This window comes from Carlito syrichta, unplaced genomic scaffold, assembly GCF_000164805.1.
Source record: "Carlito syrichta isolate Samal-C Ts95f unplaced genomic scaffold, Tarsius_syrichta-2.0.1 Scaffold288075, whole genome shotgun sequence".
NCBI classification, from domain to species: Eukaryota; Metazoa; Chordata; class Mammalia; order Primates; family Tarsiidae; genus Carlito; species Carlito syrichta.
In genome coordinates, this window is record NW_007232171.1 from 188,707 (window position 1) to 206,116 (window position 17,410).

The window sequence follows — 17,410 nt, forward strand, 5'->3', positions numbered from 1 at the left end:
TTTGATGATTAAGTCTAAGCTTTCCTACCTTAGATGGGCATTTAGATAGATTCTGCCATGAAGATGATTCCTGGCCAAATTGTTACATTCTTGTGACTGAACTCCAAAACCATTTCTTAATGTCTGATCTGAAACTTTCTAGTTTTTTGTTTGTTTTTGTTTTAAGGAAAAGTCAGCTAGAAATGGAATTCACAACTAGCACTTTAAACATTTTAAATTTTTTTGTTAGAGTAATTCTGGTATAATGAAACCCCAGGGTCTATTTGTATAGTTACTTAGAAAATATCAACATGTTGATTCAGAGATAAATAGTCATACAATTATCAGTTTAACCATTTAAACTTACGAAGTTTTCTGGTTAATGTCTAAAATATGTCATTTTATTAATTTTCTGCCTAACACATGTTCTCACTAGGTGTTACTTAAGCATTTGGACCATTAGAATTGAGGGAGTATATTCATGCAGTGTGTCTCTGGTTATCTATTTCTACTCTTAAGATAAGCACCACTTGTAAGCCATGGGTGCATGGCACAATGGAGTGCATGGGTATAATTATCACTCTCTGGGTAAATGAATAAAATCTTAGACATTGATAAAGTTTGTTAATTTATGAGAGAGGTCATCTCACCCAGATGGCAGATGGTCTCATCTCATGTGCCAAATTTGATAGATTAACAGTGACTGCTTGGAACCCTGTTTTAAGGATAATTCTTAGATCTTAACTGGATTTTTTGGGTTTGAAAGAATAGCATGAGTAATTAGTGATGTCTGTCACAGGATAGAAAGAACTGAATAGTTGAAAGTTTCTTCCTCCAATTATTTCTTATTTTTTCTCCCATAAAAAATACCTTTTGCTTATTCATGTAAGTGATACACTGTATATTTCATATATATTTTATAAAATATGTTTACATATTAGGAATATATATAATTTATAGAGCCTTATTATTATATATTCAAAGAAAACCAAACCTAAATCATTTTGGAGGTGCAAATTTTTAATTTCTTTCAAGGTGATTTTGAAAGCTTTAATACTGTGGAGTATTGCAAGTTTGGTTACAGGCCACCACAATAAAGCAAATATTGCAGTAAAGCAACCATACTATTTTTTTGGTTGCTCAGTGCATATAAGTTATGTTTATATTATACTGAAGTCTGTAAAGTGTGCAGTACCATTATGTCTAAAAATGTACATACCTTAATTTAAAAATACTTCATTGCTAAACAAGTGTTAACAGCCATCTAAACATTCCACAAGTCATAATCTTTTTTTTGCTGGTGGAGGGTCTTACCTTCATGTTGGTGATTGCTGACTGGTAAGTGCGGTGGTTGCTGAAGGCTGAGGTGGCTGAGGAAATTCTTTTTCTTTTTTCTTTTTTTTTTCCTTTTTCTTTTCTCTTTTTTGAGTCAAAGTTTCACTCTGTAATTCAGACTAGAATGCAGTGGCACATTCACGGATCTCCATAGCCTTGACCTCCAGAGCTCAGGTGATCATTTCACCTCAGCCTCCTGAGCAGCTGGGACTATAGGCATGCACCGCCATGCCCAGTTAAGTTTTTTTATTTTTTTGTAAAGACAAGGTCTTGTTATGTTGTTCAGGCTGCGGCAATTTCTTAAAATAAGACAAGGATTGACTCTTTCTCAAAATACAGCTCTATAATGTGATGCCATTTAATAACATTTTGACTACAAGAGAATTTCTTTCAAAATTGGAGTCAGTTTTCTCATGCTCTGCTGCTGCTTAATCAACTTAGTTGAAGTAATATTCCAAACTTGTTTTTGCTATTTCAATAGTGTTCACAACATCTTCTTCAGGAGTAGATTCCATCTCAAGGCACCACTTTCTTTGCACATCTGTAAGAAACTATCATTCAAGTTTTATCATGAGATGGCAACAATTGAGTCACCTCTTCATGTTCCATTTCTAATTCTGGTTCTCCTATTATTTCCAGTATATCTTCAGTTTTTTCCTTTACAGAAGTCTTGAATCCCCTAGAAATATCCATGAAAGTTGAAATCAGCTTCTTCCAAATTCCTGTTTATGATGACATTTTGACCTCCTTCTATAAATCACAAATGTCCTTAAAGGCATCTAGAATGTTGAATCCTTTTCAGATGGTTTCAATTTACTTTACCCAGATCAACCGGTGAAATCACTACCTGTGGCAGATATAGCTATATCAAATGTATTTCTTAAATAAAAAGACTTGAAAGTCAAAATTACTTCTTGATCCCTGGGCTACAGAATGGATGTTATGTTAGCAGACAAGAAGACAGCACTCATCTTTCTTATATCTCCACCGGGGCTCTTGGGTGACCAGGTGCATGGTCAGTGAACAGTTATCTTTGGAAAGGAATCGTTTTTGTTTGTTTCTTTTATTTTATTTCCTGAGCTGCAGGTCTCCACAGTGGGCTTAAGGTGTTCAGTAAGCCATGCTATGCACAGATGTGCTCACATCCAAGCTTTGTTGTTCCATTTATGGAACACAAGCAGAGAAGATTTGGCATAATTTCTCTTTTTGTTTGTTTCTTTCTTTGTACTTTTTAAAATTTGGCATAATTTCTAAGGCCCCAGGATGTTCAGAATGATAAATGAGCACCGGCTTTAAGTCACCAGCTGCATTGGCCCCTAACAAGAGAGTCAACCTGTCCTTTGAAGGTTTGAAGCCAGACATTGACTTATCCTCTCTAGCTATGAAAGTCCTATCTGGCATCTTCTTTCAATAGAAGGCTGTTTTATCTACACTGAAAAAATGTTTAGTATAGCCATCTTCATCAATTCTCTTAGCTAGATCTTCTAGATAACTTGCTACAGCTTCTCCATCTATACTTGCTGCTTCACCTTACCCTTTTATATTATGGAGATGGCATCTTTCCTTAAACCTCATGAATCAACCTCTGCTAGCTTCATACTTCTCTTGTGTACCTTTTTCACCTCTCTCATCAGCATTCACAGAATTGAAAAAAAGTTAGGGTTTTGCTCTGTATTAGTCTTTGGCTTAAGGGAATGTTGTGAATCTCTAGATTTTCTATCCAGATCACTCAAACTTTCTACATAATGGCAATAAGACTGTTTTACTTTCTTATCATATTTGTGTATACTAAAATAGCAATTTTAATTTCCTTCAAGCACTTTTCCTTTACATTTACAACTTGACTAACTGTTTGGTGCAAGAAGCCTAGCTTTTGACCTATCTCAGCTTTCAGAATGTCTTTCTCACTCAGGTTAATAGTTTCTGGGTTTTGATTTGAAGTGAGAAACCTGTGTCTCTCCTTGTATTTGAATACTCAGAGGCCATTATTAGGGTTATTAATTGGTCTAATTTCAACATGGTGTCTCAGGGAATAGGGAGGCCCAGGGAGACGGGGAAAGATGGAAAATTGTCCACGGGTGGTGCTGTCAGAATACACACAACAAATACTAAGTTCACCGCCTTATATGGGTGCAGTCTGTGGTGTCCCAAAACAATTACGATAGTAACATCAAAGATCACTGATCATGGATCACCATAACAGATACGATAATATAATTAAAAAGTTTGAAATATGGCAAGAATTGTAAAAACATGGCCTAGCGATGTGAAGTAAGCACATGCTCTTGGAAAAAATGGTGCTGATAAACTTGTTCCTTGCAGGGTTGCCACAAGCCTTTACTTTGGAAAGAAAAAAATGGCACTATCAGCAAAGTGCAATAAAAGGAGGTATGCTTGTGTTCAGATGTCTTAGCCAAGTCAAAGAGGATGGTTCTAAGACATACCAAATAACTCATAAAATTCGTGGAAATGTTCTTGTTACTTATTTAAGTAATGGATTTAGGCTTATTTATCACTACAGCCATTAAGCAAAATACTTTTTCAACTTTCCCGTTCTTATCCATTTCCCAAGATAAAACTTCAGATTCATTCTTGATGCTCTAATGTTTTTAATTATTATTTTTTCTCTAGGTTTTCTGTCATCTATGAGGGGGTACCAAAACAAACCCCAGAACTTATTTATAAATAATTGTGTATTCTACATGTTTAAATTTCAGTCACCTTCAAAGTACTCTTTGTTTGATGCAATGCACCTGTCAAGATGCTTTTTCCACTGCTCAAAGCAGTTTTTGAACGCTTCAATTTTGATGCCTTTTGGTGCATCTGCCATTTATTGTTTCACCTCTTCCACATCAGCAAAGCATTTCCCTTTGAGGACTTTTTCATCCAGGGAAACAAAAGTCACTAGGGGCGAGATTAGATGACTAGGGAAGGTAAAGAACTACCGAAAACTCAGCACAGTATGGGCAGGTTGTTGATGTAAATCACCCATCATGAAATGGGCAAGTACATTGAAAGAATCTCCCAAAAAAGTTCACCAAAGCTGAATGCAGCCTGCTACAACAGCACTAGCTGGTACATTGATGTTAATGGGTACCTAGAACACTTACATAGCAGGGGAAACCTGTACTACAAGGGGCTCACCCTTCAAAAATAATTCCTGGTTTTTTGGGGTTCCCTTTCTATGTCTTGCTACTCTCCATCTGTGTCCCTTCTTCCACATTATCTTATTAATCTCGCAATTGACATCTCTGCCTCTAGCCTCTATTCCTTTCAATTCGTTCCCAGCTTCAAAAGTGACCTTTTAGGTTTTCAGGACTTTGTGTAAAAGTCTCCATTGCTTTAATTGTGTTAAGTCTTTCATCCCCTGACTGATTTGCTGCCTAATTGGTCTATTCGGTTACTGAAGAAGAAGGTTAAAATCTCTAGCTATTTGTTTGTCTACTTTTTCTTTCAGTTTTGTCAGTTGGGGGGATTTTGTCTCTTTTGTTTTAGTTTTATCAGTTTTTGCTTTGTGTATTTTTGGGGGGAGGAGGTTGGAGTCTCACTCCGTGTAGCCCAGGCTGCAGTGTAGTGGCATGCTCACGGCCACAGTATCCTCTACCTGCTGGGCTCAGATAATCCTTCCGCCTCAGCCTTCCAAGTAGCTGGAACTGTAGGCATGTGCCACCACGCCCAGCTAATTTTTGATTTATTGTAGAGATGAGGTTTCAACAAGTTGACCAGGCTGGTCTTGAACCCCTGGGCTCAAATAATCCTCTCGCCTCTGCCTTCCAAAGTGCTGGGATTACAGGTATAAGCCACCATGCTCAGCACTGCTTTGTGTATTTCAAAGTTCTTTTTTGGGGTGGAAACGTATTTAGAATTGTTTTATTTTTTTGTTGGATAATCCCTTACTCATTATGTAATGTTCCTCTTTTTTTCCTGGTTGCATTTGTTGTTTTAAAGTCAAGTTTGTCTGATCTTAATGCAGCCACTTCAGCTTTATTATGACATGTTTTTACCCAATAAATCTTCTTTATTATTTTATTTTTAATCTATACTTATATTTTAAGTGGGTTTTTTTCCTAGAGAGCACATAGTTGAACCTTACTTTTCTTGTCTAGACTAAGAATATCCGCCTTTTAATTGGAACATTTAGGCTATTTACATTTAGAGTAATTATCAGTTTGGGTTTATTTCACCATCTTTATATTATTGTACTATTTATCCTGTTGTTTTTCCATCTTTTCTCGTTCCCTTCCTTCTCAAAGATTAGTTGAGTTTTTTTGTTTGTTTTTTTGGTATAGTCAGCCCTTCATATCTGTGGGTTCTACATCTGTAGATTTAACCAACTGCAGATCAAAAATATTTCAGAAAAAAGGGATGGTTGTGTCTGTACTGGCTGTATATAGGCATTTTTCATGTCATTATTCCCTAAACAATGTAACAACTATGTACATTTACAGTGTATCAGATATTATAAGAAATCTAGAGTCTGAAAGTATATAGGAGGATGTGTGTAGAGTATACGCAAATACTATAACATTTTATGTAAGGGATGTGAGTATCCATGGATTTTTGTATCCATGGAAACAGACACAACTGTATTCTATTTCATTTCCTCCCCTGGCTTATATGCTACACATCTTTGTTATATATAATTAGTGCTCATTGTAGTGTTGTGTCCCTTTAATTTATCTCGGTCTATCTCCAAATAATATTTGACAACTTCACATACGATGGAATAACTGTGGCAACATACTTCCTTTCTCCCTCCTATTTTTTTGTACTATTGTTGTCAGATATTTTATTCTATGCAGATTATAACCAAAACAATGTTGCTCCTGCTTTTTGTTTTTAAATCTATTATCGTTTTGAAAAGTTTTGAAATAAGAAAAAATGTATTTTGTCTTCCTTTACATAATTATTATTTCTGGTTGTTTTCGTTCATTTGTGTGGATCCACGTATCCATTTGGTGTCATTTTTATTCTGCCTGAACAACTTCCTTTAACATTTCTCAATGTGTAGATTTACAGGCACAAAATTCTTTTAACATTTGATTGCTTGAAACATTTTATGTCTTTATTTAGTCCCTATTTTTTTTTTAAATAGAGGTGAAGTCTTGCTATGCTTCCCAGGCTGGTCTAAAACTCCTGGGCTCAAGCAATCCTCCCACCTCAGCCTCCCAAAGTGCTGGTGTTAGAGGCGTGAGCCACTGCGTCTGAGTAGTTCTTTTTTTAAACTATATTTTCACTGAATATAGAAATCTCAGTTGACAGTGAATACAGAATTCACTGGTTTCTGGAGATTGGGACATAGATATTCTTGGAGGGGCATTATACTGCCTACCACAAAATCTTTAGTAATTTTTATTTTTGTTCCTTGTCACTAGACCCCACCCCCATCCAATCTCTGTCTGTTTTAAAATTTTTGTCTTTATGGCTGGTTTTTAGGATTTTGATTGTGATGTACTTTGGTGTGTAGGTATATGGGTGTGTTTATCTTGCTTGAGGTTAGTTGAGCTCTTAGGCCTAGGAGTTCTGATGTTTATCAAGTAGGGAAAACTTTTGGCCATTATTCCTTCAATGACAGGTGTTGTTGTTGTGTCTCACTTTAGGATATTGTTCTTTTGTCTTCTGCTGGCATCATTTCTGATGATAAATCTATATTATTTTTCAATTACCATAACAAATTACCACAAACTTGGTAGTTTAAGACAATACGATTTTATTATGTTATAATTCCAGAGGTCAGAAACTCAAAAACATGGACAAAAATCATGTTGTTAACAGAGATGTGTTCTTTCTGGAAGCTGTGGAACATTCATTTCTTTGCATTTTTTTCAGAATCTAGAGGCTGCCCACATTCCTTGGTTAATGGTTCCCATCTATCTTCCAAGCCAGCAATAACGGCTGATTGAGATTTCCTCAAGCTGTATCGCTGACACGGATCCCCCCTGCCTTCCTCTTCCACATATAACGACATTGTGATCACCAGGGGTCAACCTGACCTTCTCATCTCAAGATCAGATGATTAGCAGTCTTAATTTTATCTGCAGTTTAAATTCCCTCTTGCCATGTAACATGATGTATTCACTGGTTTCTGGGGATTAGGACATGGACATTCTTGGAGGGGCATTATTCTGCCTACCACAAAATCTTTAGCAATTTTTATTTTTGTTCCTTGTCACTACACCCCACCCCCATCCAATCTCTGTCTGTTTTAAAATTTTTGTCTTTATGGCTGGTTTTTAGGATTTTGATTGTGATGTACTTTGGTGTGTAGGTATATGTGTGTGTTTATCTTGCTTGAGGTTAGTTGAGCTCTTAGGCCTAGGTGTTCTGGTGTTTATCAAGTAGGGAAAACTTTTGGCCATTATTCCTTCAATGATTGTTCTGCTTCCGTCTCTCTCCTTTTCTTCTAGGACTTCAGTTACACATTATGCTAGAATGTTTACTATTACCACAAGGTCATCAAGGCTCTGTGTTTGTTCTTTCAGTTGTTTCCTCTGTGTACTTCAGTTAGAATAGATCTAACTGATCAAGTTCATTGTTGTTTTCTTCTGAAATGTCTGATCTCATATTATTTTTATCTGGTGGTTTTTTTTTCATTTCAGATACTATAGTTTTTATCTCTGCAGATTCTACTGGGTTCTTTTTTGGTATCTTCCATTTTTCTCCTCATTATTTCAGATTTTTAAAAAAATACTTGACCATCATCACAAAAGCTACTTTGGTATTATATTCGTATTTGCCAGCTCATTTTTTGTCATTCCTGGATTTGTTTCTATTGAATAACAGAAACTGCTTATAGTTTTCTGATACATGTTGGACTTGTAATTTTTTTATTAAATGCTAGACACTCTGAACACTATGTTGCTGAGTATGTAGGTTTTGTGCATTCCTTTAAAGAGTATGTGGCTTTGTTTAGGCAAATAATTTAAATAACATGACTCTTTTAGATCCCTTTAAGGCCTTTGGATAAGCCTTGCCTAGGTTACTCTAAGGTATCCTTAACACCTGTGATTACTCAATCCTACTAAGAAGGCAAATCCTCTGCTGGGATCTCCAATGAATACCCTATCCCAGATGGTCAGAGACAGCTCTCCACTCTGGCTCTTTGGACTTCAAACATCTTTTGGCCCTGTAAAAACTTTTTTCTTTGTCCAGCTTGTAGTTCCTTGGTGGTCCTTTGCTTGGGAATTGTAGGGTTTCACTGTATACATGTACCACTTAATGATCAGCAAGTGCTACTTAATACTCAGCAAAAACTCAGGGGCTTCAGTGCAGATTTCTGACTTCTTTTTGGCAAGGATATTTCCTCTCTCAAACTCTTCTCCTCATCTACTGGTCACTTCAGTCTCTCTGAACTATTGTCTATGTTTCCTCAACCCACCAAGACCGTTTGGCTTAATTGGGTTCTCCCTCCAGGGACTACTATCTAGAAATTCTTCAGACAGAAATCCAGGAAGAATAAAGGGCTCATCAGAGATCAGAGTCCTGTGCTGCCTAATTTCCAGTATATGGAAACTGTTGCTTCATATGTTTTGTTCATTTTTCTAGTTAATTATGGGAGAAGGGGTAAGTTTGGTCCTTGTTAATCAAGTCCAAAAGCGGTAGTCGCTTTCCATAAGTTTAAATTGAACACAGTTCTGTGCCCTTTGCTTTAGTTATAATATCACACCATAGGAGGCTAGACCTCCCTCTACATGGCTTTTTTTTTTTTTTTGAGTTGGGGTCTAGAGTGCAGTGGCATGATCATGGCTCATCAAAGCCTTGACCTCATGAGCTCAGGTGATCCTTCCACCTAGCCTCTCAAATAGCTGGGACTATAGGCACACACCACCTTGCCTGGCTAATTTTTTTTATTTTTTGCAGAAATTAGGTCATATTGCCCAGTCTGGTCTCAAACTTGTGGGCTCAAGCAATCAATCCTCTCACCTTGGCCTCCCAAAGTGTGAGAATTACAGGCATGAGCCACTGTGCCTGACCTGTGCGGCATTTTTGACAGCTCTTCTCCATTGTATTTTCCATTTTGTCTTCCTTATATTTTTTCCTTGACACCCTGGGCTATGGTACACCTTTGCTTTTGGATCCTTTTTCCTACCATTCATTGTTTACTCTCTGTGGTCTCTGTTCCTTTTTCCACTTGACAAAGGGTTATTCATCGTTTTAGTCCCAACTCAAATGTACTGCCTTTGTTCTTTCTTTATTGACTTCTCTCTTGATAGGCAGTGGATATTTTACTTAACAGTACTCATAACTTGTCAGAGTTAGAGCTTTGGAGTCAGACTGCATGAGTCTGAATTATATCTCCTTCACTTAATATTTCTGGTATGTTAGGCAAGGTTTTTAACTGCTAATTTCTTGATTGTAAATGAGGATAATTATAGTGGATTTTATGGGGTTATATTATTGTGGGTAATTATATGTAAATAATTAGATTAATAATATCAGCATCATCTCTGTTAACACTCGCATTTAAACATCTCTAAAGCATCTACATGTATGATTATTTGTGTATCTGTCTTCCATTCCATCATCATCATTTTCTCAAAGAGAAAGACACCTCTTATGGTGTGATTAAATTATTTACCTACATGTGAGTCCCTAACAAAGTATCCAGAACATACTGGATATCCAGATGTTGGCTGAAATGATGTTAAATTAAGTGGCTTTTGTATCTAGGATTGGAATGCCCTGCCTTTAAGCATTGATTTGCCAAGTAAGATTAGGAAGAAAAGAAAACACATCAGAAGATTTTTTGGTTTTCAGATTTGTGTTTCAAGCAGCTTTATGCTTTGATATTTTAAATACACAAGTTAGAATTAGTTGGCGTTGCTTTTGATATTGGAAGCTCTGTCTTAAAACATGCATTTGTATATTTTTAGTTAAAGGCTCATTGAGATTTTTTTTTTTTTATCTTAAGGATCCTAATTTTGTTCAGCTTGGTATTAGGAAGTGGGTATGCTTGATTTATCTTTTTCAATAGAGTTGTTTCTTGGCAAGGAAAAGGGAAAGTAATTGGCCCAAGGCTTGTCTTTATGTTTATGCTACATCTGTAGAAGTCCATAATAGATTTGCCTAGCTTATAGCTGGAGTCATATATAGCTTTTGGGTATGATTTGTTAAAGAAAATTAGGTGGAGTTAATCATTTTCTGGTTGGAAAATTGTTTCAGCTCTTTTACACTTGACTGTCTGCAGTATGCGAGACTCATGGATGTGTATCATGTTTTCTCCTGTCTTTTTCACTTTGGGTTTACAATGAAAATTTAGAAAGAAATTTCACTGGGGACCACTTTAGTAAGTACATCAGGCTGGGTGATAATAGCACATGGCTTTCCTATCTTTTAGGTTTGGCCAGAGCCACATATATCACATTTTTGAAGTATGCTTTATTTTCTATTGTGTGTATGTTTCTTGTGTTTTTAATAGCAAACGCCTAAATGTTATGTTTATATACACTTCTATTTCTAGGGGCACAAATTGTATATATTTTTATGTACAAAGTTGAAATAACCCTGAGTATTAAATAAAAGGTAGCTGTGATTATTGCAGCGGCCAAGTTGTAATGGTTTACCTCATAGATACTGTCTTTCTTCCTCCTACGAGTATTCCTCAACATTTGTCTTATTACCCTAAGGACATTTTAGCACTAAGGAGGGGAATGCATTTGGGACTTAACTATTTCTTTTGCTGTCGAAGGATAGATATTCTGATAGTCACATGCTGTCTGACATGTATAAACTACCTAAATTGACTTAACTTTTAGTTCATTGTCAAAAGGAGAAGTGTCTCAAAAATCTCAAAACTAAAGCAATATATCTACAGTTAAATGACAACTTTAAATGACTCAGAAGAAAGGCACTGCATCCGTCTAAAAAATAACCCATACTGGCTGCACTTAAAAGCAACTGAAATGCACATTCATAGCTAATTATAAACAAAAACTAGTTAACACTTTAAATAAAAGGAAAAATAACAAAAAGATTTAGAGCCTAGACAAGCAGATGAAAGGGTTCTGAGTTGCCTTCCATCTGATATTACTCAAATGCAACTCTGTCTCCAATTACCTGGGAATATGTGGTATTCCCTCATGAAAGCTCAAGATCAGAAAGGGCGTCCGTTCCGTGCCTCTGCTTACTCACAGTCATTTGGAACAAATTCAGCAGAAATATTTCACATTGCAAAAGAGTCCAGAGCCAGACAACGACTACAGACACTAATCACTGGGTCAAAATAGTAACTTAGTAGGACAGCAACCACCAGAAAATATTTGTGGAGGCAGAGATCTGGGGAGGAACTATTAGTGCAGTTGGAGAAGACATTACTAAATGCTAGAGTGCTGAAATTGAGCCATTAAAATGCTATTTTTAACCAGTTGCATGTTCAATGGCACAGGACTGTCTGAGCCAATTGTCTCTTTGATAGAATCGGACCTATAATGTAATCTTAGGCCCTAACCCTGAAATAAGTAAATAAATGGAAAGTAAAGTAAACAAATAAATAAAGAAGAGCTGTCTCCTAAAAAATTAGTGTTTATTTTATTGTACGCTTCCAACCATAGGCTTTCTCTGCCTCAAATTGTGAATCTCCAGCACTTGAGATTTTGCAGTGGGGACTGGGAAGGGTTGGGGACTGGACATCATCAACAAAAAAACAGTGTCAATGTCCTGACTAATATCTAAGGCCCAGTGTGCCCCTGAGGTGCAGCAACTGCCTGATCAACTTCTGTAAAGAGTAAATTCTTTCTGCAGTGTCAGTATAACCCACTTTTTAATTTTGCCTTTTTTCTTATAGTACATCATCCTGTTTCTTCCCTTTAGTGTCAGTAGAGAACTGACTGCTTTATTTCACTGTCCTGATTCGTATGCTTTTTCTACTACTAATTTTGTTTTTAGTATATTCAATCTCAGACATTTTTGAGCAGCAATGTGAAATGTCAAAATATGGTTACCCATAGTATGTTGTTTTAGAAAAGCATTACACTTTTTTAAAATCATTTTTCTTTTAGATTTTAACACATTCTCACTAAATTTACCAAAATACTGTCTTTTCTTTTAAAGCAGTTTTATTTACTGCTATGCAAAAAAAAAAAAGACCAAGAAGCTATGAGCCTTTGCTTAAACTATATGCAATGAAGATGTCCATTCCAGGCCTATTAAAGCAATTATATTACCTGAGCCAGGTGCTCATGCCTGTAATCCCAGCTCTTTGAGAGACTGAGGCAGGAGGATCACATGAGCCCAGGAGTTTGAGACTAGACCTCATCCCTCCAAAAAAAAAAAAAGAAAAAAGAAAAATAGAAAAATTAGCCAGACATAGTGTCATACAGCTGTAATCTCAGCTACTCAGGAGGCTGAGGCAGGAGGATCACTTGAGCTCAGTTCAAGGCTGTAGTGTGCTGTGATCTTATCACTACATTCCAGTCTGGGTGACAAGAGTGAGATTTTGTATCAAAGCAAACAAACAAAAACAAACTACCTATACCAATTGAGTAGAAAGAAAAAGAAAAGCTATTAAATGTATCTTAAAGTTATTCTTTAATTTTTATAAAGGTCTTGGCCTGTCATTTCTTTACATTGATAATAAAGAATGAAGAAGCACCTTATTTTAGCAAAGTATGTGTTTAATTTAGCGCCTGGGTTCTGTGTGGAGGAATTAACAAGATATGTGGTGTTCCTACAGTGGAAAATTTTTCACATTTTAGAAGCAACTCATCCCCATCCTTTTCCATAAGAAGAATGATGTGCCAATCGAGCAAAGACAGAAAGACTATGACTATGCACCAAGTGATTTATGCATTATCTTACTAAATCATGAAACAACTCAATGAAAAAGAAATTATTGCTCCATTTTAATGATGAAGAAAAGTTATTACATCAGAGTGATTTATCAACATTATTAAAATCTACCACAATTGATTTGCTGAACTAGAATTTAAACCCAGGTTTGTCTGACTCTAAATCTTATGTTCCAGCCCCATACACAGGCTTCCGTGAGATCTGAAAACGAGAGGCAGACTGGGAATAACAGTTTTCAAAGCATAACCACTTCCAAAAAGTGTAGTTTTTATGGTACAAGGTGTAGGAGAGGCAATTGCTCTCAGGTATTTGGGAAACCTTCAGGCCATTAGTGGTATCTGTTAGGAGTCATACAAACTCTTCTGTTAAATGTAGTCAAGACTTGCTGGTAGACTGTGGTACAGAGAGCCTGTGTGATTTGATGACAGTGTGAAGATCACTATAAGCCAAGCCTTGTGCCTGTCTGTCTACTTTACATGTCTTTTTTTTTTTAGCTTTCCTATAGTTATCTTGATTATAGATGGCTAGAAGTCTGCCATCCTCATTTGATATGTCAAAGAAGAAATGAGTACTCCAATTCTCCAAATGAGTACTCCAGTCCTCTAAAAACACCAAATGGGGAAATTAATCTTACTTGAATGAGAAAATTTAAATATTTTATATCTCTTCTCCTATGTTATTTATTGAGTATATTTTATTTTAGTGAAGTTTATTGATAGTGATTGTAAATATGTAGGAAACTGCTGCTAAAAGTTACACTGGCTTTCAAAACCCTTTACCAAACTATCTATGTCATTAAAAATGAACTGAAAATAATTTTTATATGTTTGGAAAAATTAGGCCTGAAAATAAAATAGTTAACAATAAAATGTTTATGTTGTGTATAGAAAATAACATTATTTTCTATATCACCTTCAACAAAACCATACTTGAAATTCTCTGTGTATGACAATGGCGACACACAGCCTATCAAAGTAGTTACCCAAACTGAAAAACACAGCTGGTCTGAGATTTTGGTCACTGCATGTAATTAGCTTGCACATGTCCCTAAATGAATGGTAGAGTTATTTTATTCCAAACAATATCTTAATTTTCACTGATTAAATTGCATTTTATTTCAGTTTGGTGGGTTCATCTTTACTACATAACCACATCCTGCATTTGTCACTAAGTTAACATCATAAGTGTGTTTAAAACAATTGTGACAAGAAAACATCAATGGTGTCTTTATACAAGCAGCATGTTACAATATGGTATCTGTGTTTCCAGAAAACAGACTCGCACCCCAAATTTTCAGAAAGTTTTGACTTAGATTGCTATACAAAGGAAAATCTATTCAGTTCGTTGAATTGTTGACTTTACATCAAGAGTTGAAATGTGTACTCTAATGCACTGTCTTTGATCTCTCATTTGACTGTTTATCAAAGCTGATTACAGTTTAAATACACAAATCCCCTTAGCTTCAAAATCATGTAAAAAATTATAGATAATAGAGCATTTTAAAGTATTTTCCGTTATTCCAATTTGTCTTTATGATTATAATATGGCTATTAGGTTTGGTAAGAAGGTCTATTTTTATGTTTTGTTCTTTGGTAAAAATCAATCTTCTGCCACATTGGATTAAAATATTTCTTTCAGCCAAACTTGCTCATGCAATGAAGCAAATGCTGTTTTGGTGCACATCAAAAGAAATCATTATGAACAAGTGAAGCTCACTTTATTCTACTCGCTACAATTTAGGGACTTATGCTTTTTGAAAAGCTGCGTGTGTTTTCTTTATTGTATATGATGAAATATAATAAAATATCAGTTAACTTACTTATTTAAATACAATTATGTATTAAATTACTTTAAGAATTTAAAGATCTTAAAGTCCAAAATTATCAAAGAACATTTATGTATTAAGTCCCTACTAATTATTGGAAGCACTATGCTAAATATTTTGTACACATTAACAGAATAATCTGTTTGCTTAAGATCACATATCTAATTTTGGTGGCATAAGCAGGAATAGAATACAGATCTCTGGCATCTTATTTTACTATAGTATGTTTTTAGGTAAATTATTTTTAGGTAAATTTTAAGTAAACTGTTTTTAGGTAAACCATAAATTATTTACTTATAGTCTTCTAAAATATTCCATAAATTCTTTCTTCCAATCTCAGTCTTAATCTCTGAATTTTACAAAGGGGTGGAGGGTGGAAGACCTGAGGGCAACTGGAGAATAGTATGCTTTGTGGTCCTTTGATTGTTTTTCCCTTAGACAAACTTCATGTGGTTCTAGAATTGTTTCTGAAAGCAAATCATTTTTTATGCTGGGAAGTTCAGAGGAGATTTTATAAGACTGTGTTCATGCTGAAGCCTTTTCAAAGTAAAATCATAGAACATTTCTTCTGTTTTTTAATATAGCTAACCACTGACCTGTAAATTTATGTAAACAATCTGAAGTACAAAAAGAGAAAGGAAAGAAAGAAAAAATCTCTGCTGCCACCTCAAATGATCCCTGTTAAATCCTGAAAATCCTGGCAGAGTGGCAGCGTGACACTCGGTTATGACTTTGCAGATACTGTACAGACCTTCGAAAAAACAGACTTGAGGTTGTAAAACATTAACCAGCCCAAGCTGTACTATTGTGTTTTAAGCAGAGATAGAGACACTGATAATTCCCCAGTGACCATGGGTTTTATTTCATAAGCACTTTCGATTTTTTATAATCAATTTGCCCTACTCCACTTTGTTTTCTAATTTCTCCAAATGACTACAACTGTGACCTAAAAGGGGACCTTTTTCACTAGTACCAGGATTTTTATTTTTTTTCTTTTTGGTCCTGTAGCTCAGTAACTTTCAAACCGTGGGTCACAAACCATTAGTCAGTCATAAAATCAATTTAGCAGGTGACAACTAATGCTTTAAAATCTGAGTAGACTGCAAATATCCGAGAGCATTGCATGAAATAAGAGTGTCTTTTAAACTTTCATGTCAACTGTATGTGTGTGGAGGTGGGTAGGGTGTGTGGGGGCAGAGTAATAGATAAACTCCTAGAATGCTTGCTTATAAAAAAAATTTAACGTCACTACCATACTTATTTTATGTGATGGAGTCCCTATGTTATTTTAAGTGATTTGAAATATTGACTTAATCTCCTTCCCAAATTTGATATTCAGGTTTATGTTGGACTACCTTTCTTTATTTTTAGACAAAACTGGTAGCAAATAAATAGGCATATTATTACCTTCTCTCCTTTCAGAACGGATTATAATCTGTGGTTTGGTGCAGAGAGCACTATGGAAATGGGTTCAAAGTTCTTACCATAGGTGAGAAATGACACATACAATTTCTGTGTTGTTTTTTGACTTGGTGTTTGCATCTTTGCTTGAGGGAATTATTTCAACTAATTGTTGGCATATAAATACTGACACATCTGGGGTAAATATGAAATTAATCTTTGCTTCTTGAGTTAATGTGACTGATTTAAGGAAATTATTTAGAATCTGAAAATTTGATTGGTTATATAATATGTCTTATCTGTGTCAATGTAATAGAATCAACCTAATTAAAATTTACTATAATTTTTAATCATGTATCTATGACATTCATCAATTTAAAATATATTTGATTTAATCGTTAAAATAGATTTCATATTATTTAAATCATATTTTGCTTAAGATAGTATAATGATCATTTATCTCAATTTTTTTTATACTTTCAGCTAAAATTGATCAAGAGGCAGAGGAGAACTCACTGACAGAGACTCATAAAAGGTAAGAAAGTATTTTTACCTAAGCTATTGTGAATAGCTTATATCTTACCTTTCTCTTTTCCTTTTTTTTCTCAAAATAGGCTTGTGCCTAGTATACTTCATCTCAAGGAACCAATTATGAGTTCAATTTTTTATTTTCAAGCACAAAATAAAAATAAATCTAATATAATGGTATACTTAAAATTCACTGTGAATTTTTGAATTTTATTTTTGTGACTCTGGGTAATGTATAATTCTGTTAAGTACTAGATTATTGTGAATAGCTTATATCTTACCTTTCTCTTTTCCTTTTTTTACCCAGATATTGAAATTTTTATTAGTATACAATCAAGTTATTGTGATTATATTATATATTGTGATAACTTGATGTATATACAAAATAAAGCTGAATAGCTAATACATCTCCTCATGAGATGAGTGAGACTAAGATATGATTAATTCATGTTTCTATGGCTGGTTATTCCTTATTGCTAGAATGAGACAGGGTTTAACATCAATTCTGTCTCCATTTTTTATCATCATAGATAGGAAAAAATGTATTCACATAAG

The 17,410-nt window shown here is 35.0% G+C and overlaps 1 protein-coding gene across 1 annotated transcript in view; it reads left to right on the forward strand.

Moving 5' to 3' along the window:
* LOC103255377 (formin-2-like) overlaps positions 1-16,862 on the forward strand; it is a gene marked incomplete at its 3' end in the record, with an annotated part of 160,241 nt that extends 143,379 nt beyond the window's left edge. Inside the window, exon 9 of the mRNA XM_008053331.1 lies at positions 16,811-16,862. Coding sequence (XP_008051522.1) covers positions 16,811-16,862 — 52 coding nt within the window. The remainder of the gene's footprint in view (positions 1-16,810) is intronic.
* Positions 16,863-17,410: the final 548 nt, after the last annotated feature.